General features: G+C 40.7%; 2 protein-coding genes across 17 annotated transcripts in view; both read right to left on the reverse strand.

Annotated features, from left to right (window-relative positions):
* The window catches only part of FBF1 (Fas binding factor 1), a 45461-nt gene extending 42944 nt beyond the window's left edge, over positions 1 to 2517 (reverse strand). For 5 of the 14 annotated variants that reach the window (XM_077163871.1, XM_077163869.1, XM_077163879.1 and 2 more), the window contains exons 1-4: positions 2170 to 2267; positions 1362 to 1397; positions 821 to 848; positions 49 to 90 (exon numbers count right to left, since the gene is read on the reverse strand). In XM_077163871.1, the coding sequence (XP_077019986.1) occupies positions 49 to 90; positions 821 to 848; positions 1362 to 1397; positions 2170 to 2262 (199 nt within the window). In that variant the 5' untranslated portion in view covers positions 2263 to 2267. Of the gene's footprint in view, positions 1 to 48; positions 91 to 820; positions 849 to 1271; positions 1402 to 2169; positions 2392 to 2445 lie in introns of those variants that run through there. The other 9 variants (XM_077163875.1, XM_077163874.1, XM_077163882.1 and 6 more) reach the window with 9 other exon arrangements.
* A 1987-nt stretch (positions 2518 to 4504) lies between these two features.
* The window catches only part of ACOX1 (acyl-CoA oxidase 1), a 30765-nt gene continuing 11902 nt past the window's right edge, over positions 4505 to 23367 (reverse strand). For all 3 annotated transcript variants that reach the window (XM_077163884.1, XM_077163883.1, XM_077163885.1), the window contains exons 5-14: positions 21043 to 21162; positions 20782 to 20897; positions 20194 to 20363; positions 10327 to 10489; positions 9694 to 9884; positions 9242 to 9421; positions 9008 to 9113; positions 8770 to 8913; positions 8435 to 8641; positions 4505 to 7004 (exon numbers count right to left, since the gene is read on the reverse strand). In XM_077163884.1, the coding sequence (XP_077019999.1) occupies positions 6954 to 7004; positions 8435 to 8641; positions 8770 to 8913; positions 9008 to 9113; positions 9242 to 9421; positions 9694 to 9884; positions 10327 to 10489; positions 20194 to 20363; positions 20782 to 20897; positions 21043 to 21162 (1448 nt within the window). In that variant the 3' untranslated portion in view covers positions 4505 to 6953. The remainder of the gene's footprint in view (positions 7005 to 8434; positions 8642 to 8769; positions 8914 to 9007; positions 9114 to 9241; positions 9422 to 9693; positions 9885 to 10326; positions 10490 to 20193; positions 20364 to 20781; positions 20898 to 21042; positions 21163 to 23367) is intronic.

Raw genomic sequence — 23367 nt, forward strand, 5'->3', positions numbered from 1 at the left:
AAAAAAAGCAAGCCTAAACCAGGGGATTCTGGGGAAGGGGGCACTTACTGTCTTCCCCCAAGAGGTCATCAAGGACATCATCAATGGAGCCTGGAACAGAAAAGGAAGCATCATGGATTCAGGAGGAAACGAGAGCCTCATCCCAGGGTCTCAGAACTCTCAGATAAGGGGACTCAGACTTAGCATTCCTCCTACAGGCCATAAGATGTTTTCTAACTCGCTGGCAACAAGTCACAATGCACTGTTGAAGGAACACAGAGTGGAAACTGAAAGTAACTTTCTCAAAGGATAGTAAAGATTTTCAGCGCAACCTACATGGTGTGTGCCACACCCGACACCCTGGGCAAAATTCCCACCCCACACTCTGAACAGAGCCCAGTATGGTTCTGTGGAGAAAGTATCCAGACTTTCAGGGCTCATAATGGCTCCTTTCACATCAAAAGCCTTCTGGATCCTTCCATCCGAGAGCCCCCAGGTCTGCTGAATGCATGCCTCCTTGGCCACTTTCTGATAGAGGCTGAATGAATTAGTTCTGGCTTCCAGCTTAAGTGCTTTTTGTCACTCTTAACCTTAACCATATATTTCTGGATACAGACCCCAAGGATTTTTTCCAAAGTCCCATCTTTATTTATTCCTGAATTACTCTGAGGACCAACGAGGCAGCATAAGGAGTTATCTTCAAGAAGCCCATGCTGCCTAAAGAATTATGGGAAACATAGCAAGAGTCTCATCAACAACGTTCAGACCCGAGCATGTCTGAATTATTTCTGAGCAAGGGTTATATATAATGGCTGAAGGGTGGTGTTCTCTCTTCCCTTACCTTTCAATCCTTTCTTGGTTTTTGCTGCCTAAAAATGGGTAAAAGAAATCACATTAAAAAATCAAACTGTGAATAGTGCTGAAACTGAGGAAATAAATGGCTGGGAATGCAGAATGAATTGTTTTGCCTTCTGCCAAGTTACCAGAGAAAGAGGCACAAATGGCATTTAGAGACAGAAGTCTTTTATGCTTTCCTAGAATTTCCACGAATGGACTCATTCAGAACAGGGCCACAGCAATCTGCCTCCATGCCCTGCCTCCCAGCTAGAGAGTCAGAGACCCAGAGGAAACCCTCGCATATGCCTAAGAAGTTTGACATCAAAGTTAACCCACATCACTCCCCTCCAGGGGCCACATCCTGGCCCTTCACCCAGCCCCCAAACTAGTCCATGGCATTAGGATTTCTCCCTATGCAGGTTCACACTTCCATCCACCTCATTGTATTCCCCTACCATCTCAGGGCTTTGGGGCTGCTGGCAGCTCCTTCACCGCACTGTCCAGTTCGTTTGAATTCCCCCCATTTCAGCAGATAGAGTTCTTGCCTGCCATGCCTGAGTTCCGGGTTCGATTTCCAGTGCCTGCCTATGCCAAAAAAAAAAAAAAAAAAAAGTAGCTTTAATAGTACTTGAGTCCAAAGCCTATCAAGTCTTCTCTCATTTCACCCATTCGAAATCAAAATCTGTTTCCATATATTAAGCATTCTTTATATGCGTGGCAGCTTAGAGGATCTGGGGCATGGTAGGTCCCATTTCAGAAAGGAGGTGGGTGCCTGGCACCACGGCCAACAGACCCTTCCAGGCAAAACTCAGTTGTACTTTCTGGCAGCACCCAGCACGAGGAGACGATGTGAGTTCTAGTCACTCCTTGACACGATTTTCTATGACCGTGGAAATGTTTCCCTTCACACTAGGTGTAAATCTGACACACCACATTAATAGCGAAGTTTTCCTTCATTTAAAAGCGACTTTCGGCGTGCCTTGGAGGAAAGGAGTCTGAAAGGCCCATCTCTAGTTCTCGGGCGTTGGCCTGCCCTGCTATTAGGACGCGGAGTTTCCCAGGGGTTACTGCAGGGGCCATCTGAGTGTGCTTCTTATTCTCTGTAACGGCAATTTTCACGAACTGCAGGTCCAAAACGCGTTCTGTCTCCTAACACCTCAAGGAACTCCCGCCATCTCCTAACCAATCAAGGATTCTACCCCAGCGTGGAGAGCGCGGGAATTTCCTAAGAGCGGTTTGCAAAGGCCAAAGGGCCGCGGGGCAACACCGGCTATCTCATCCACGCGGGCCACGCCACGCCAGGCATTCTTCCAGTCCCGAGCCCGCCCCACCAAGGGCCCGCCCCGGAGTCACCTCCAGACCCGGGCCGCGCCCCTCGCCGCGTCCCCCCGACCGAGTGCAGCCTATATGCTCCCAGCCCCTGAAATCCCCGGGGTTACGCGCCATCCTTCTAGGACGCGCAGCCCCTGAGGTCTCTCCTAGCCATGGCCGCGGACCCCTCTCGAGCCCCGCTTCCGAGCCCCGCTTCCGAGCCCCGCTTCCGAGCCCCGCTTCCGAGCCCCGCTTCCGAGCCCCGCTTCCGAGCCCCGCTTCCGAGCCCCGCTTCCGAGCCCCGCTTCCGAGCCCCACCTCCGGCCCGGCCGTCGCCACTCGCCCGACGGGAAGGGGCGCGGAGCATCCTGGGAGTGGTAGTCTGCTGCCCACTGGCCGCTGCGGCAGGGGGCGGGGCGCCGAGGTGAACTACACTTCCCAGTGCGCCGCCGGACCTCCGGAGGTTGCGAGAAGCGACGTCCACGCCACGTCGTGAAGAGTGACACCAGGCTCAAAGGCTGGTCGAAGTTTCTCTTGGCCTCCAGGGACTGGGCTCAAAGACAGAACATTTAAGAAGTTCCTCCAGCATTCTTCGAGGTCTGAGGAGGACTGCGAGAAATGCGTTCACTTCGAACGGTTCCATCCTACACCCCAAAGCGGCTATGATCTTGTCGTCCAATTACAAAACCAGAGCTGGTCTTTTTCTTTTTCTGAATTGACGCAAATGTTCTAAGAAGTGATCATGATGATGAACGTGTAACTATGTGATGATATTGTGAATTACTGATTATATATGGAGAACCGAATGATCACCAAACAAACAAACAAAAAACAGCTGGGAAGCCAGAATGAAACCCAACAACCCTCCACCAACAAAGACACATACACTTTTTCCTGAGTGTGCTAATTACAACTTTTATTAAGGGTCATTCAGTTTCACAAAGGGAGCTTAGTGGTTGGCTTACCGGCTCGAGGGGTCAAGAGGTGCTGGAAGGTCATCACTGCCTGACCATGATTCACATGCTCTGGTCCCATGCTAGCCCCGTACCCCCACCCCACACCCTGTGACATGTCAAGCCTGGGTTGGATAACAATACATGCTAAATAGATCTTGTTTCAAGTAGGAACCAAACTCAAAGTGCAACAGTAAAAGGAAAAAAAGGTTGCAAAGTATTTATACACTCCAAATGATACAAGTCATCTCACTGAATCCATAGCAGTTGTTAATAAGATGGCGCTTTTTCCAAAAAAGTCAGAAGCCCGAGCATTATGTGGACGATCACATATTTGCAACCTAAAAATACTCCATTTATGAAACAATTAACAGTAGTGTAGCAAACAACTTTTTATTTTGGTCCAAAATTTTTTTTCGCATGGGCAGGCACCAGGAATTCAACCCAAGTCTCCGAAATGGCAGGCGAGAATTCTGCCTGCTTTGCTGAGTCACTGTCCCTCCGTCCCAGAATTCTTAAAACGATCCCCAATTTTCCATGATTTTCCCAAGACAATCAACGGCCCACTTAAAAGCAAAAAGAAAATACCATCCTTGGAAGCTAGGACTTCACAGATCAACAACTAATGTCTGGCAACTCAAAGTTTTTAGGTGTCCGTTTATCACAGGCCACATGAATAGGTACTGAAAAAATTTTCAAGTTTGGACAGCTAAAAGTAAAACCCCACCATCACTATTTTAAAATGAAAAGTGATTTCAAACAGGCGTTTACAGTGTGCCTTGGTCTAATCCTCTCAGCTGTGGTAGTAAATGATCAGAACCTTTATCTGAGTTAGAAGAATCATGATTCTTTTAAAAGACTCCTGATCTCAGATAAAATAATTTGCTGGCACTGCTTCTTTTCCAGCTGCAGTAGCAGCTACTACTTGAAGACAACCTATAACCCCAGGCAGACCCTCCACATACATAAAAAGATTAGCAGGTGTTATATAGTCTTTGCCTCCAATTCACTTCTTTCAGACTGATGGAAAGAACTCAGAAAGGGGATGGGGGAGAGTAATTCAGCAATAGCTGTTTAAAGAATTATCAATCCCCAGAGAACTCTATAATCATGAATTTGGAGTTATTTCTCCAGCCAAAGCCCTACACTGAAAAAAATCCAAGAATTAAGATCTAACATGATACTTTTAGGAACTACAAAATGCCTCTAGATTTACATGCAGTGAGTTTGTAGAAAGCATGTGAACATCACCGTTAATGTTCCAATTTAACCTAATGTTCTGAAGATAAGCTGATACTTAGCAGTGCTGTGTTCTGAAGATAAGAATATTAAGGCCCCAAATGCATCTGGACCAACTGTGCTTTGAGGTCACTAATTTCCACTCAGTATATGGCGAGTAGAGCATAAAGTAAGCGCTCTAAACCTTTTAGGAAAAAGAATCAGCCTTTATTCAGTACAAAGAACAAAAACATCTCTATTAAATCTCAAATTTTCATTGTTGTATACTGTTCAGAGGACTTTACAGAAATACCCTCATTAATTTTATTCAGTATGTGTCATCACTCTGGAAAAGACTGAGTTGAAATTGATCTTTGCACTTTGTGTGATAAAGGCTCACAAAAGAACACAACAGAACCAAACTTATCTGTGGCAGTACTGCTTATTAGGGAGAGCAACCTGGATCTGCTGCTCCATTTAACATGCCGCCAACAAATAAGTACTGAGTAACGCCAAGTAAGATGACAGGGTAGTACACGTTTACTGTTCCAACTATGTAATTACAGTCAAGTTATACCTACCTGTTTAAGCAGGTTTCAGTCTTTCCCTTTTTCTCAGTATTACCTAAACATAATAAGCCTGTACTTTAGAATTCTTCCTAATTTAAACTTCGGTTTAATTATATAGCATGCCATTTCTCTGTTAATAGTACAAATTAATGAGACTTTACTATCTCTTAATTCTTTGATTATACTGAATAAAGTTAAAGATAAAACATTCCAATAGCATCCAACATCAGATTTAGTTTTTAAATATCAACTACAGGTGCTGGATTGAAGGTGACTCCTTTGTTTCTGGAACCTCTTCAAACCTGCTAAATTATACCAGGTCTATGCAGCTGTTTTAGATGGGTTTCATTTCAAACACGCTCAGATCCTTCCCACAGTTATTTATCTGCAAATAAGGTACTTAAAGCTACTTTTGAAATAATTCTAGATTTAACAGGTCAGTAGTAAACACTTTTCTTTCTGTTATTTCCCAGAAACTGAGATGAACATAGAGAGCTTTCGACTTCAATCTTAACGCAATCATCAATTGGTTCTCCTGGAGGAAAGATTAAGGCTGGTTCTAACATACAGTATTTCTGCGGTAACCTAAAGGTCTTATTTCCAGTTGCACTGGGATAGATTTTATGTCAGCTCCTAAGATAAGAGGTTGATATGATACATACTGAATTATACTATTCTAGAACAGCTGGTTTCATGAAGTAGATATCACAGATTCAAACAGTTAACAGGTTTAAAAAAAAATCAAGTGACTTGCATTGTTCTTAAGGAAAAAATCATCAAGAGATATACATTTAACCTTTCGATATAGAATGATTGTACAAATTAGATTTCAGCTGAATGGACAATTTAGCAATTCAGATAAAGCTCCTAGAAACATACTGAATACAAAGACGGATATACAATAAGAAATACACTCTACAGAATCTCTATTTAATATCTTTTAGCCATAGTTTCAATGATTATATTCTCTGAACCAAAACTCAGAACACATGCGTTGTCAAAGGATTTCTGTCCTATTTCTGACCAGAATGCTTTTATTTTTTTTAAGGCCAAATACTGTAACCTCCAATAATTTTAATGCCTTATGCCAAGATAACAGACTATTTGAAATTTTAGGTTGTCCCCAAATCTAAATAACATGATCACCAAAGTTATGGCTGTGCCATAGATGAGAGTGCTTCCTATAGTTATTCTAAAAGGAAACTGTCATTTTCTCTCTCTCTCTTTAGCACCTCTTTCAGGAGTACGAGAAGGAAAGGATGGAGAGAAAGGAGGAAAGGAAGGAGCTCAGAGATTGACTGGGGGCCCGTCAGTTGTCAAAAGTCATAGGTAAAGATAACTTTGCTACCTACTCCTTCTCAAAGAGTTGTTGTGCTCTGGACTGACAAATTTAGGGATCCCTCAAATAGAAGATCAATTCCTAATTACATGAGACAATGGTCCTGTAGCAGACTTGTGCTGAAGAAGTTTTTGTGTTGAAAAAGGCCACTATGAATGGTTAGATAGGACCAATATATTGGCAAAAGCAAGCAAGCAAGCAAAAAAATTTTCTAGCTGAAGCCTTCTGGTTAGTTTCTTTCTTCTAATCCCACTTCTTCAGTCTGCATTTTAGCCAGGACCCCTATTAGGAGTGGTGAGACATTAGCAGAAAAGAAAATCCTAAAAGAGTTCTATCTCATTTAAAAAATACTTTTGCTTAAAAACTTTTATATCCAGTGATTAAAAATTAAAACTTGAAAATGCTTAACTACTTGGTAGTTAAAATTCTGCTAATTATCAAAAGTTATGGCCTGACTGAGATCAGCAGCACTACAAAGGAAGTCATCCTGCATTTCTTAAAAGCTTTTTCTGAAGTCTTAACAGGTCTTTCAGTATTAATTACACTTAAAAATACATCCATTTCTCATGTAATTTCTGAAATCTGTTCCTTTTTGTTTTTTCATTTATAAAAAGAGGAGAGGGGTCAATTTATCATCTGCTCTATAGCTATATGAATTTGACAGATTCCAAGCCAGATTTTTGTCCAGTAATGAAGGAAGTCGTGCATTTTGCTTCTGGAGCAGATTAAACACATCATGATGACACTTCACAGCTTGGAATGCAGTGGCTTCAGGTACTTGTAATAAGATTTATGGACCTGGAAAGGAGGCAAAGGGAAGAAATTACCGATAACTAGAGCTTGATAAATTACCTGGATCATGAAACTTCTTTTGTTGCTCAGATGTGGCCTCTCTCTCTTTAAGCCCAACTCTGCAAGGAAAATGATTACCCTGCAGACACTGAGGGGTGAAAATTTCCCTGATAACATGGGACACAACTCCCAGGGTCGAGTCTGGCCTTGGCACTATGGGATCAATAACACCTTCCTGACCAAAAGGGGGAAAAGAAGTGTAATAAAACAAGGTATCAGTGGCCAACAGAGTTCAAACAGAGTTGAGAGGCTATTCTGGAGGCTACTCTTATGCAAGCTTCAGTTAAGACAGTGTTAACTGCCATGATTTGCTAAACCCCAACCAACATCACTCCTGTTAACTCTTAGTAACACCTGAGACTCGAACAGAGATTCTATAAAAGTCACATGCACTAAGTCTGCTTTCCTGAAACCTGTAATTTCCAGAGGGTTCCTAGGCTAGATAAATCCTGAAACCCAGAGGGACCAGACTCCCCAAGATTATGAACTAGTTACATCCCCTAATCCTTTCTTCAACACGCCTTCTCAAGATGAATAGGTCATAATGGGCATTTATTTCCCAAAGATCCCTACAGATTAGGAAAAGGCTCAAAGGAGGAGGGAGGAGGAGAAGTTATATCAGAAAATAGGATTTAGCAGATGAATATGACTGCTGAATGTACTGATATTTCTTTTAGCCTCCAGTGTTTCAGAGGAGCTAAAAGGAAACATCTGAAATAGTGGAATGGTAACCCACAATAAACTCTGCACTCTGTTCTGCATTCACTTGTTGAGGTGTACTTTGAAAATTATTCCTTTTTCTTTCTTTTCTTTGTATATATATTTCACAATAAAAAAATGTTAAAAGAAAAAAAAAAGAACCAAATGGGGAAGTCTGGACATTGGGTATTTCGTGACATTAAGGAATTATTGTTTTTTATTGTTTAGGTATGAGAATGGTATTACGGTTATGTTTCCAAAAATAGTCCTTTCAGAGATACATACTGAAATATTTTTAGATAAAATGATATGTCTTGGATTTGTTTCAAACTAATCCCCAGAGGGCAAAGTTAGGGGGTACAGATGACACACAACTGGCTGTTAGTTAAGAGTTGTTCAACAGCAACAAAAGGCAAATACTTGGGGGTGGGTGTATTACAGCATCCGACTTTTGCACATGTTTGAGATTTTTCAATTAGCTATTAAATATGCATGGAAATTAGAAACCTGCTTACTGTGGAGATGACCCACTTCCCCTCTGAAATTGTTGCTCAAATAAAGTAACCATCACAGAGTGCCTTCAAAGCTTTTGTGGATGAATCACTTTCTGGAGGACCTTCCTACTTTAATATTCTAATTAAGAATTTCAAAAGGTGAAAAGACATTGATTTTTTTACCTCTGTCTTATTCAGTGGGGACTGCTTGGCCCACTCAAACAAGTTTTCATAGACATTGCCATCGTAGCGGCCAAGCACAGAGCCAAGGGTCAGATCCTTAAAATCAAATGCATCAACCAAAGCAACAGCATCAGGGCGAATTACAGTCAGTAACTTCTTTATGCGCTGGTCTACTTGGGTAATTTGAAACTCTGTCATGATGCTTCCCTGTAAGAAACCAAAAAAATAAAAAATAAATTATATATATACACACACCCACCCACCCATAACTAACAATAACACCAGAATTATTTTTCTTCAATAATAACTAGGCCTTAAACTTAGAAATTACTCACCTGAAGAAAGTCCCCTGCCTTCTGACTGATTCCACACAGAGAATACAAGAGAAATAAATTCCTTAAGACATTCTGGATGGATTTATCTTGAATTTTGGGGAGTTTTTCTGCAAAGAGCTTAACTACCACATAGTGGCAATGCGCCTAGAAAAAACAAAAACAAAAATGAAACAGAGTATGAGTATCTTTGAAAAAGATTCAGAACACAAAGAGAATGACAGCAAGAACTACCACTGACCTCACTTGCTCGAACAAGGTCAACAGAAGTTAGGTTCCACGCTACCTCTTTGCTTTTACTGTGTATCACTTCAGTTTGAAGGTTTTTCGCAGCAATTTCTACCAATCTATTAAGAAATGAAGGAAAACCAGAGCTCTGAGGAAATGATCAATCATACCCACACTTTCCTCTGTCCTCCAGGCTCCCAGCCCGAGGCCCACAGAGCCTTCTAACTGGGCTCAAGGGTGAGCTCACCTGGCTGCACGGAGTTTATATGCTTCGGTGAGGCTGTCGGGGCTGTCAATATCCACTACAGTAGGCCAGACTGCTACCTGTTGTGGCTGGATGCGTTGGCTGGGCAGGCCATTCAAGTAGGAAACTGTGCCACACACCAACTTTCCTGAGTGCACTTGGTCATAGCTTTTCATCAGGAACCTAAAATCAGCATTATACAGGCTTTTTCAAAACTATGCTTTTTGTGAAACAGAAATAGAACAAACTCCTGAAAAGACTTTCAGCTATGTGACAACAATTTCATACTCTCCAGCTGACCACAAGATAAAACAGTGAGTCAGGATGGATGGCAAAACTAGTTCTTCCAGGAACAAGTACGATATGAAGATAAAACATAGGAATAGGAGCCTGTGAGAAGCATTCAAATATTCTCATAATGGAGAGGGGAAATCATGAATTAGACTCTCACCTACCTGGCTGTCTGCAGCATCATAACGGTATTTTCTCCCTCAAAGGTACAGGTTGGGGTGAACGTGACGTAAATGTTTGGAAGGCCGCTGCAGTGAGAATAGCCATGTCCACCACAAGCCATCCGGCAGGCTTCGATGGCAGCATTAGTTGTCCAGGAGGTGAATGCCTTAAGCCCGGCACTGAGGGCATGAAGCTGAAGGGGGAAAAGTACGAGGCCATCAGAACATCTGTGGCGCTAACAGTCCAAGTTTCAAATGAGGGAACATTTGACCTCACCTAACGGCAGTTAGTCACCTTCCTAATCACCACACCTGTGAACTGAAGAAGTAAGACCATCTCACTGGCCCAAATTAGTAACATTCCACAGTCCCTCTGAACTATTCTACTTGGCAGCAAAGTTACCACTTAAGTTTCTTGAATAACAAATGACCAACATAATACAAAACTTCTGAAACTGAAAAATAAAACCCAACTGTCTCCATACCCAATCCAATTTCAACCAGAGAGTTTTAAGTCTCTTGAGAATGTGTGGGTTCTTGGTAGGAAACCCTATAATTTGGTTTGCCGTGGATATTATCCAACAGGCAAATATGAAACAAAAGAGGGCCCGCAAGTGAATGAGGACAAACACATACCTCAGGCAGTTCCCTCAGGTCCCCTTGGCCAATGCCTTCATTAATCCGATGATAAGTCTCCTTCATGTAAGCGCCTACAAACTGGAAGGCATAGGCGTTGGCCAGGAGTGGAAAGAGTTTATACTGTTGGGTTTGAAAATCCAAAATCTGTGGTTCTGGCTCACTAAAGTATAAAGAAAAAGAAAAAAAGTAAGTAAACATGCATACAGAATTTACCATGTGCCAGGCTCTAGCTTTTTATATGCTAATTTATTTAATCCTACAATTATCATCCCCATTTACAGACAGGGAAATTGAGAGGTTAAGAACCTGCCCGAAGCCACACAGCTAATAAGTGGCAGCCCCTTAACTGAAATGTAGCTTTTGGCTTCAGAGACCATACTCTTAACTGCTTTGTTTTCCTGCCTCAGGAGGGCAAAACCTTCTAGCTGAAAACTCCTGTCCCTTAATCTTTTCAGTATGATTAAGACTGTTATCTCACAGCAACAGACAAAACTGAGATCAGCTAACTGTAGAAGGAAACCAGTATTTAACAGTTTATTCAGCTATCTGACACACTAGATGGCTGAATAAACTGTATTTTGACAGTGATTTTGGAGACGACCAAATACATAGTTAAATATTTTGAAGCACAAGAATTAGCACCAAGCACTTCCGGGAAGATGGCAGAATAGGTAGGTGGAGTTCACCCTTGCTCCAACATCTAGAGAAGGGATAGAAAAAAGACTGGGAGAGAGTGATTACAGGATGTAAGTGACCTGGGAAGGTCTTCTACACCACACCGGGAGGCCCTGGTTGAAAAAGCAGAAGAACTGAGATGCACAGAACCGCAGACCCACCAGCTAGTGCAAAGAGCCTCGTGTGTCCATTTCCAGAAGGAGGCCCAGAGCCCTTAGGAGTGCAGGGACAGGGAGATGAGGACTAGGAAGTAAGTTAAGCGCTGTTCCTTGAACACACGACCCTCACGTGTGCAGCCCCGGCCCGGCAATCTGTGACTCGCCCCCATGTGCAAACCCCGTCACCCGCACCCCCCACTGCATTCCAAGCACCCCCACAATGACCCCCCCCCACACACACACATCCCCACCACACACCCCTGCCCTGCGCATGTTCACAGTCTAGTCTCTCCCCACCTCTCCTGAGACCTGCGTACTCATTGCCAGCCCCTGGACCCCTATCTCCACCTCCCTGCCCCCTGTAGGTAGTCACCAGAATATCTGGGCTGCAGGCACTCAATTCCAAACCCAGGCCACCCACACCCAGCCCACAGTCGCCCCCGGCTTCCCCTGAGCTCTGTGCACATACATAACAGCATCTAGTCCCCCAGACGTGTGCATGCGCATAACACGTCCCTTAGTTCAGGGCAGGCACTGATCTGTGCATCCAGGTCACACCTGCCCCTTGCCCACTGAGCTCTGCACACATGCACACAAGGGGCCTGCCCCCCAGGCCTGCACACATCAGGGCCCTGCCCCCCAGGCCCACACACACGAGGGCCTGCTCCCAAGATCCACGCACCGGCATAGACACAACCTCCCTGCCGGGGACCCACGCATCCATGTATCGGCCTCTTGACCCCTGTACTTCAACCTCCCTGCCTCGCACATATGCACAGCCTTGCCCCACCCCACGGCACAAGTGCCCTTCTCCCACACGTGGCAGGTGCTCTTGGGCACATATGTCCCACCTAGTTTTGGCACAAGTGGGCACCCTACCCCACCTGACCCATGCCCGTGAATCCCTGCCAGGGCCCCCCATCATCACCCACCCTGACGCACATCCCATAATCTCCGTGACCCGTGCCCTGCCCCTACAAACTCACACATTTGCATCCTGGCCTCCCTGGACCTCTCACCCTTTGCAAACACACACCTGCACCCCAACCTCCCTATTTCTGTGTCCTGTAACCCACACCGACACTCACGACCCACATGCTTCAGGTGCCCACCCACATCCTGCCCAGATACCAGCCCCAGTACAGCTGCTCAGCCCCCTACCCGCTTCCTGCCGTGTCCCATCTGTATCACCCCCCGCCCCCACAGAACCCAGCTCCTGCACTTCAAGGCCTACCAGAGCTGCACCTTGCCACAACGGCCACCACACCACACGTCCACAACCTTAGGACCTGTACCCCATGCTCAAAGGCACCAGCATAGAGTCCCCAATCCATGCATATACCTGTACCACAACCCATCACCAGACTGTTGTGTCCCTCCCCACACCTCGCAAATACTGTCTCACAAATACAAAGCTTTAGACTACTGAAGGAAATCAACATCTAAAGTAACTCAAGATTTTACATGCCACAAAGACAACAGAAGATCACTGCCCATATGAAGATACAGACAGTCCAGTCTAACGACCAAATTAAAACTCTGGAGGAGACATAGGTTTTGGAACAACTCAACAAAGATGCTCATATAACTTTATTAAATAAAATTAGTGGGATGGCTAATGACATAAAGGAGATCAAGAAGATACTAGAAGAGCATAAAGAGGAATTTGAAACAATAAACAGAAAAACAGCAGATATCACAGATTAAAGATGCTATAGAACAACTCAAAAATATACTAGACACACACAAAAGCAGATTTGAAGAGGCAGAAAAAAAGAATAAGTGAACCAGAGGACAGGACAACAGATTTGGAACACACAATGAGCAAATGACAAAAAGATGGAGAAATTTGAATTGGATCTCAGAGAAATCATGGACAAAATAAAGCGCACAAATAAAGAATCATCGGTGTCCCAGAAGGAAAAGAGAAGAGTAAATGGCTACGAAGATTAGTGGAGGATATAATGGGGGAAAACTCCCCAACCTTTATAAAAGACATAAATATGCAAATCAAAGAAGCCCAATGAACCTCAAATAGAAAATTCAAATAAGCCTTCCCCAAGACATATACTAATCTGTCTGTCAAATGTTGGAAAGAAGCAGAAAATTCTGAAAGCTCCAAGAGAAAAACAATCAACTACATACAAGGGAAACCACATAAGACTGTGAGTTCAGACTATTCAACTGGGACTACGGAGGCAAGAACGCAGCGGTATGATATATTTAAGATCCTGAAAGAGAAAGACTCCAGCCAAGAATTCTGTACCCAGCCATTGTCCTTCAAAACTGATGGAGAGATCAAAATTTTCAGACAAAGGCTGAGAGTATATGTTAACAGGAGACCAACTCTACAAAGGAATATTGCCAGCTGAAAATAAAAAGACAGGAGAGGGAGGTCTGGGGAAGGGCACAGAATTGAAGAGTACCACTAAGGGAAATCTAAAGGACAAAAAGAGAACGAGGGAAAAGAACATACAGATCTGACAATAAAATCCCAAGGATAAGATGGTGGATTCAAGAAATGTGTTTACAGTATAACTCTGAATGTTAATGGACTAAATTCACCAATTAAAAGATACAGACTGCTGAATGGATTAAGAAATATAATCCATCTATATGCTGCTTACATGAGACTCATCTTAAACACAAGGATACAAATAGACTGAAAGTGAAAGGATGGAAAAAGATGTTCCATTCAAGCTGTAACCAAAAGAAAGCAGGAATAGCTATACTAATATCAAACAAAATACACTTTAATGTAAAGACATCATAAGAGACAAAGAAGAACACTATATATTAGTAAAAGGGGCAACTAACCAAGAAGAAATAACACTCATAAATGTCTATGCTCCCAATCAAGGAGCTCCAAAGTACATGAGAGAGACACTGGCAAAACTGAAGGGAGTAACAGACGTTTCAATGATAATAGGAGACTTTAATATACCACACTCCTCTATAGACAGAACAACAAGACAAAGGAACAACAAGGAAATAGAAAAGTTAAACAATTTGATAAATTAATTAGACCTAACGCTCATATATGTGTGTTGTTAAATCCCAAAACACCAGGATATACATTCTTCTCTAGTGCTCACAGAACATTCTCCAGATAGATCATGTGTTGGGGCGCAAAACAGATCTTTATAAATTTAAAAACAGTGAAATTCTTCAAAGTACTTTCTCTGATCACAATGGAGTAAAGCTGGAAATCAATAACCACTGAAGAACAAGCCCTTGCACAAATATATGGAGATAAAATAACATACTCTTGAACAATCAGTGGGTCAAAGAAGAAATTGCTAGAGAAATCAGTGGCTATACGGAGATGAATGAAAACAAGAATACAACATACGAGAACTTATGTGGCAAAGGCTATGCAGAGAAGGAAATTTATTGCCTAAATGCCTATATTAAAAAAGGAAAAAAAAAAGAGCAAAAATTGAGGACTTAACTGCTCACCTGGAGGAACCTGAGAAAGAACAGCAAATTAACCCCAAAGTAAATAGAAGAGAGATAACAAAGATTGAAACAGAGTTAAATGAATGGGAGAAAAAAAAGAACAGAAAGAATCAAGAAAACGAAAAGTTGGTTCTTCGAGAAAATCAATAAAATCAATGGGCTACCAGCAAGGCTGACAAAGGAAAAAAGAGAGGATGCAAATAAACAAAATCAGAAATGAGAGGGGGAGTCATTATCACAGACCCTGAAGAAAAATAAATAAACAAGCTACACTGACTCAAGAAGAAATAGATCTTAACAAGCCAATCATAAGCAAAGAGATCCAAACAGTCATCAAAAATCTTCCTACAGGATGGAGTGACGGTGGCTCAATGGCAGAATTCTCGCCTGCCATGCCAGAGACCCGGGTTTGATTCTCAGTGCCTCCTCAAGCCAAAAAAAAAAAAAAAAAACCTTCCTACAAAGAAAAGCCCAGGGCCACATGGCTTCACAGGGGAATTTTATCAAACATTCCGAGAAGAACTAACACCAATCCTCCTCAAACTTAAAAAAAAAAAAAACTGAGGAAAAAGGAACACTTCCTAACTCATTTTATGAAGTTAACATCACTTTAATATCAAAAATCAGATAAAGATGCTACAAGAAAGGAAAACTATAGACCAATCATCTCCCTGATGAACATAAATGCAAAAATTCTCAACAAAATATTAGCAAATCAAATCCAACAGCACATTAAAAGAAATATACACCATGAACAAGTGGGGTTTATATCAGGAATACAAGAACGGTTCAACACAAGAAAATCAGTTAATGTACTACAGCAAATTAACAAATCGAAAGGGAAAAATCTTATGATCATCTCAACTGATGCTGAAAAAGCATTTGATAAAATTTAATATCCTTTTCTGATGAAAACACTTCAAAACATAGGAATCAAAGGTAGGCATATATGAAAAACCCATAGCCAGCATCGTACTCAATGGTGAGAGGCTGAAAGCTTTCCCCCTAAGACCGGGAACAAGACAGAGAAGCCCTCTGTCACCACTATTTTTCAACATTGTACTAGAAGTTCTAGCAAGAGCAATCAGGCAGGACAAAGAAAAGGTATCCAAATTGGAAAGGAAGAATTAAAATTTTCATTATTTGCAGATGACATGATACTATACTTCAAAAATTCTGAGAAATCTACAACAAAGTTACTTGAGCTAATAAACAAATTCAACAAGGTGGCAGGTTATAAAATTAATGTGCAAAAATCAGTAATATTTCCATACATAGGCAATTACCTAACCAAGGAGTCAATTAAGGAAAAAATTCCATTCAAAACAGTAACTAAAAGAATCAGGTATGTAGGAATGAACTTAACTAGGGATGTAAAGGACTTGTACACAGAGAACTACATAACAGTGTTAAAAGAAATCAAAGAAGATCTAAATAGGTGGAAAGACATTCCATGTTCATGGATAGGAAGGTCAAATGTAGTTAAGATGTCAGTTTTACCCAAATTGATCTATAGATTCAATGCAGTGCCAATCAAAATTCCATCAACCGACTTTAAAGACCTGCAAAAGCTAGTTGCCAAACTCTTCTGAAAGGGAAAGAGACCCCAAATAGCTATAAGCATCCTAAAAAATAAGAAAGAAGTGGGAGATTAACACTCCCTGATTTTAAAAATTATAAAACCACAGTGGTCAATACAGCATGGTACTGGCACAAATACAGAAGTACTGACCAATGGAATCGAATTGAGAGCGCAGAAACAGACCACCAAATCTGTTCTTTGATAAGGCCCCCAAATCTACTGAATTGGGACAAAATTATCTCCTCAATAAATGGGCACAGGAGAAATGGATATTAGATAGCCAGAAGAATAAAAGAGGGCCCTTACCTTACACCCTTTACAAAATTTGACTCAAACTGGATCAAACACCTAAACATAAGAGCCAGTACCATAAAGCTTCTAGAAGAAAATGTAGGGAAACATCTTCAAGACCTAGGAATAGGAGGTAGCTTCCTAAACTTTACACCCAAAGCACAAGCAACAAAAGAAAAAACAAACAAATGGTAACTCCTCAAAATCAAATACTTTTGTGCCTCAAAAGACTGTCAAAAAGGTGAAGAGGCAGCCAATTCAATGAGAGAAAATATTTGGAAACCACACATTAGATAAAGGTTTGATATCCTGTATACAGAAAGAAATCATATAACTCAACAACAAAACAAGCAACCCAATTATAAAGTGGGCTAAAGATATGAACAGACATTTTTCTAAAGAGCAATTACAGATGGCTAAAAAGCACATGAAGAGATGTTCATTCTCATTAGTTATAAGGAAAATGCTGATCAAGACTATGAGATACCACCTCACACCTATAAGAATGGATGCTATTAAACAAATGGGAAACTACAAATGTTGGAGAGAATGTGGAGAAATTGGGACACTTATGCACTGCTGGAGGGAATGTATAACGATAGCCACTAGGGAAGATAGTTTGGCACTTTCTCAGAAAACTAAATATCAAGTTGCCCCATGACCCAGCAATATGACTACCCAGTATATACCTAGAAGAGCTGAAAGCAGTGACAAACATTTGCACACCTATGTTCATAGCAGCACTATTCACAATCGCTAAAAGATGGAAATAATCCAAGTGCCCATCAACAGATGAGTGGATTAATAAAAGGTGGTATATACAAACAATGCATGTTCTGAGCTACATACATGATGGATGAGCCTTGAGGACACGCTGCTGAGTGAAATAAGCCAGACACAAAAGGACAGATACTGTATGAGTCCACTTTTCTGACCATGATAAAAGTTAAAATCAGAGGCTTATAACATAGAATATAGGGGACCCAGAGATACACAGAAGCTTTAGATTCATGAACAATTTGCTAATGAGGTTGAACTCAGCAGAAGTGAAGGTGGTTCACTATTGGGTCTGTAAGTAATATTATCATACTGAAGGTGAACATGACTGAAAGGGGTTGTACAGACTAGTATCCCACCAAATAACACTACAAATATAAATAAGTTCTTGCATGAACTACTACAAAGGTACGAATCTTGCGTATAATTCTGGGATGTAAGGGGGAAAATGATATTGCATGTTCTGGACTGTGTTTAACAGGAAAACAACCACAGTAACACAGCAATACCAGGGACACATGATGGGGAAAGGACAAGAGTTGGGGGAGGTTTGGGTTTTCTAATTGGTGAGGGAATATTTATACGCTATCTTTCTCTTGGGAACAATTATCTAAAATTGAGAGTGTCTATGGACTGAAAATTCTGGACATTATACATTGAGGCCCAGTAGATAGAGGCGGCTGAAAGATGCATTGACTGAGAAGTAGACTGGAGAACGATGGTATAAACAGATGATCAAATATGGTGCTGCTACAAAAAAGGAACGAAGTTGTAAGGTATGTAATGATGTGAATGAACCTGTGGGATGTCTGGTGAGGCAAAATAAGCCAGAAACAAAGAGCAATTATTATATGATCTCATTTAGAAAACACTCATAAGAAAACTGGGGCCTAGCTTGTAGGCTTTTATAGCAGTCACATTTAGTCCTGGGTGGTAATTGTTATTTGTAGATTTTGAGAGACTGTTTTATATATGTATAACCTGGTATTTAGAGTTAAGAATGAAGCCAATAGGGTCAGGATTAAGGTAATTCAGAACACTTTATGCATGTATTTTAGAACTTAACCTACTCTTTTGAGATCAAAGGAAGAAAGTTTTATTTTGTCCAGAACTCAGGTTTTCTGTAGCACAAAATCTAACTCAACCTATCTCGACAGATCATTTAAACAATCCAAACACAGACAGCCCAGAATGAGAGCCTTTAATCCTATATAGTTTAATATAATGCCTGCATATATCCCAGAGTATGTTACGCAGATAATCAAAAAGTATTGGCAAAGCTCCGTGAGGGATGGGAGAAAAATTATGGAACTGTAAAAGTTTACCACTGGGGAAATCCTGGATACTGTGCCAAATCAAAAGGTCAAGTCCTTGATCTTGAGGCTTGCTCTTGTGAACAGCATGTATGTAGCAGAGAAGCTTAACCTACCTATAGGTAGGCATGCCTAAAAGTCACCTCCGGAGGACCTCTTTTTTTGCTCACACGTGGCTTTTCTCTGAGCCCAACTCTGCAAGCAAAACCATTGCCCTCCCCTCTACATGGGACATGACATCCAGGGATGAAAGTCTCCCCAGCAGTGTGGGAGATGACCCCTGGTGCCGCGTGATCAACAATGCCATCCTGACAAATAGGGGGAAAAGAAGTGTAACAAATAAGGTATCAGTGCCTGAGAGTTCAAATAGAGTCAAGAGGCTATGCTGGAGGTCACTTTCACGCATGTTTCAGTTAGACACTGCTACCTATCATAACCTGCCAAACCCCAAGCAAAATCACTCCTGCCAATCCTAAAGAATACCTAGGGCATTATATAAGATTCTACAAAGGTTCCATGCACTAGGGTAACTCTCTAAAACCTATCACCTCCAAATGGGTCCCTGGAACAGACAAGTTCTTAAATGCAGAGAAGCCTGCCCTTCCATAACATCAACCACTTCAATCCCCCATTCCATATTATGACAGCCCCTTCCAACATGCAAAATAAGAATGGACACAGCCCAAATACCCTTGAGGAGCGGGAGAAAGATCAAGGTGATGGTGGAGCTATACAGAGAAGGTCAGGTTTAACAAATGAGTATGAGTACTGAACCATTATGCTGATACTCATTCTAGCCTCCAGTACCTTAGAGCAGCTAGAAATAAAAACCTAAAATTGTGGAACTGTAATCCATACCAAACTCTGAAATCTGTTCTACAACTAATTGTTGCGATATACTTTGAAATGTATTGCCTTTATGTAAATATGTTAGTTAAAGAGAAGGAACATAACAGAGAAGACAGGATTTAACAAATGAGTATGACTGCTGTATTTTATTGATATTTCTGTTGGTCTCCAGTATCTTGAAGCAGCTAGAAGAAAAAATGAAAAATCGTGGAACTGTAACCTATATCAAACTTTAAAATCTGTTTTATAACACATGTTAAAATGTACTTGGAAATTTATTGCTTTTTTGTATATATGCTATATTTCACAATGAAAAAAAATGAATTAGCACCAAAGGCCTTCTCCCACCAATGTCTTTTAGAGTAGAAAGAGTATCAGAGTTATGCCTAAGTGAAAGGCCCTAACAGGAATAAACCATTGCCATGAACACAAAAGAGAATCAAGTTTAATACCACTTTCACTTGTACCTGTTAGTAGTAATGAGAATTTTTATGCTGTCTTCAATGTTGTGAGCATTTCATTTTAGAGTTCAAGTGTTATTATTATTACTGTTTTTCTGTGGTTAAAAAAAAAAAAAAGGTGATCTCTCCACTTAAAAAAAGGAAGTCTAGACATTAAGTAGCAGGCTCAGTTTAATGCCAGCCCAACTAATTTTGCACAGTCAATATATCTTCCCTATCCCGCATCTAGGAATTTTGAATTTTGAAGAGAAACAAAGTCAGGCCTCCAGTACTCACCCCATCTCAGACCCCATCCTTACCCTGACTTGATTTCAGACTGGTGCCTCACGGCACTGTATCGGATGGCAATGGTGCATGCCTTAGACAGAGCTCGAGCGGCTTCTCCCACGAGGAAGGACCTGACAAACACCATAGTCCCATAGGTCAGCTTGTTACTCAGGGGCTTCATGTATGTGCCATCAGGCTTGACCTAGAAGAATAACATGGGACTAATACATCCTTCTGTGAAACCTAAGTGCCAGTTCAGGCTAGTGGTTCTCAGAGTGAGATCTCTGGATCAGTATCAGCATCACCTGGGAACTTGTTTGAAATACAAAATCCGATTCCCCACCCTGGCCACAAATTCTGGCAGTGGGGTCCAGAAATCAGTGTTTTAAGCAGCTTTCCAGGTGATTCTAATGCAAGTTCAAATGCAAGAACCACTGGCTCAGCAAACCAGAACATGCTCTTCACATCTGTCAACTGCTTCCAATTTCACTGTCATAAAAGAAATATTGGATATAACACATTATTACCAAAAGAATAGACCTTTCTAACCCCACGGTTATCAACAACCACTGAAATCGCCATGTTTGACACCTCTGCTCCTATTTTCTGTCTAAATATACCTGGGCGTGCTTCATCAGCATGTTTTCTCTGGGAATACGATAGTTGTCCATCTTCAGGTAGCCATTATCCATCTCATCATAACCAAATTTGGGGCCAATGTCTCCAACAGTAATACCTACCATAGATGAAAGGAAAGTCACAACATATCCATGCTCTGGAATTCTTGGCTTTACCCCAACTTCTGTAGTTGTGTATTATACTTTTTGCAGAAGGAAGTTAAGTTTAATTTCTAATCTCAACATCAGATGAACAATTCTTACCTGGCAAAGGTTTATGGGTTCCCATTTCACGAATAGGTACAATGAAGGCATGTAATCCATAAGATTTCCCCTTAGTGATGAGTTGAGCAAGAACTATTGCATGATTTGAAGTCTTTCCAACTGCAATATCAAAAAGAACAAGAAAGAGATGTGAGCAAACATTCTTTTATTTTCAAAGGGTAAAATAAAGAGGGGAAAAAGTCTATGTTAAATGGAACACCAGACTACATCAATAAAATGTGCCAAGGGTAGTTCAGTGGTAGAATTCTCATCTGCCACGAGTGGACAAAGATTCAATTCCTGACCCACGCACTCAAAAAAAAAGTTACACACACGCCATACCAAAAAATAAAAAAGTGTTCCCCAGAAAGCCTTTCTGATGAAAGTACCAAAACTAGCTTTCCAAAACTTCACTTAAGTTGACAGTTATTAAAAGTTTACTGAATTTTGACAAGGCAATCCTTTATTTTTAAAAAGAAAGCTTTATTTCTTTTGTTCATTTATATAAAGAAAATTTCAGCATAACTACAAGAACATTAAGTTACCTCCCTTTTCCTCTCTTGAGGCTGCAAAAGAGTAGCCACTAATCACATGTGGCTATTTACATTTAAATTAGTTATAATAAAATAAAACATTCAGTTCCCCGGTCACCTAGCCAAATATCAAGTGTTCATTAGCTTCCGATGGATAGTGGCTACTATACTGAACATCAAACACAGACAACATTTCTATCATTGCAAAAAGTTCTATGGTATAGGGCTGTGTTAAAAGAGGTTTCTGGTTAGTATATCCAGCAGTGTTTCTCTTTTTAAAACGTAATGTCATATCTCAACATAATAAAAAAATAGGCAAAGCACACAGACATTTCTCCAAAAAAAGGTCTACAAATGGACAATAAGTACATGAAGAGATGCTCAATATCATTACCCATAAGGGAAAATGCAAATCAAGCCACCATAAGCTACCATTTTCATACTTAGAATGGTAACTATGATAAACAGAAAATAACAATAGTTGGAGAAGATGTAGAGAAATAGGAACACTCATTCATTGTTGTTTGGAATGTACAGCCACTGTGGAAACCGGTTTGGCAGCACCTCAAGAAGTTAAGTATAGAATTACCATATTGACCTGGCAATCCTACTAGGTATTTACCCCAAAGATTTGAAAACAGGGACTCAGCAGGTATCTGCACACTGGTGCTCACAGCAGCATTACCCACAATTGCCAAAAGATGGCAGATTTTTTTGATGAATGGATAAACAAAATGTGGGATATACATACTATGGACTATTATTCAGCCATAAAAAAGAATGAAGTTCTGATACACATAACAATGTAGATGAACCCTGAAGACATCACGTGAGTGAAATAAGCCAGACACAAAGGAGAAATATTGTATGACAAAACTTAAAAAGAAATAATTAGAATGTGCAAATCCATAGATAGACTACAAGTTACCAGGATCTAACTGGGGTAGGGAAAGGAAATGGGGAGTTAGTACTCAATTGATAAAGAGCTTCTGTTTGGAGTGATGGAAAAGTTTTGATAATACATGATGATGGTAGCACAATATAATACACACCACTGAAATAAATACTGAATGGGGTTAAAAGGGAAAATTTTAGGTTGTATATATATTCCTAGAATAAAACACACACACACGCACACGCACACACAAAACTATAGGACTGTACAATATAAAGAGTAAATTCTAATGGCTTAGTGGCAGAATTCTTTTCTGCCAAGCCAGAGACTCGGGTTTGATTCCCGTAGCCTGCCCATGACAAAAAAAAAGAGAGTGAATCCTAATGTAAACTATTATTTCATCAATTTAACAAAGGTATCACATTAATACAAAATGTTAATAGGGAAAATTGTGTGTGTAAGAGGTGAAGGTATATGGGAACTCTGTACTTCGTGGGTTTTTTCTGTAAACCTGCAATTTTTTCAATTAAAAAAGAGGAAAAAAAAGTAATGTCACACCTTAAAATATGAATAACAAATCCTTTGACCACTAATTCCATCTGAAATATAAATCTCAAGACAATAACTCAAAATGGAAGATAAAGTTTCATATCAAAGCTATTTATAACAAAAATTTGACGATACAAAAAGGACTAAGCCAATAGTGGAATACTAAATTATTTTAAATGATGAGTATGTAAACTATGCTAACAAATGGGACTGTTTAGATAAAAAAGAAAAGCAGAATAAGTGTCATCTCTGAACTCTATAAAATGTATAAATGTATATAGCATGATTACAAAAGAATATTGAAATAGTTTATATTTTCACATAGGTTCTACATCGTAAAAACAATCT

Source organism: Tamandua tetradactyla, chromosome 6 (assembly GCF_023851605.1).
Source record: "Tamandua tetradactyla isolate mTamTet1 chromosome 6, mTamTet1.pri, whole genome shotgun sequence".
In the NCBI taxonomy this organism is placed as follows: Eukaryota; Metazoa; Chordata; class Mammalia; order Pilosa; family Myrmecophagidae; genus Tamandua; species Tamandua tetradactyla.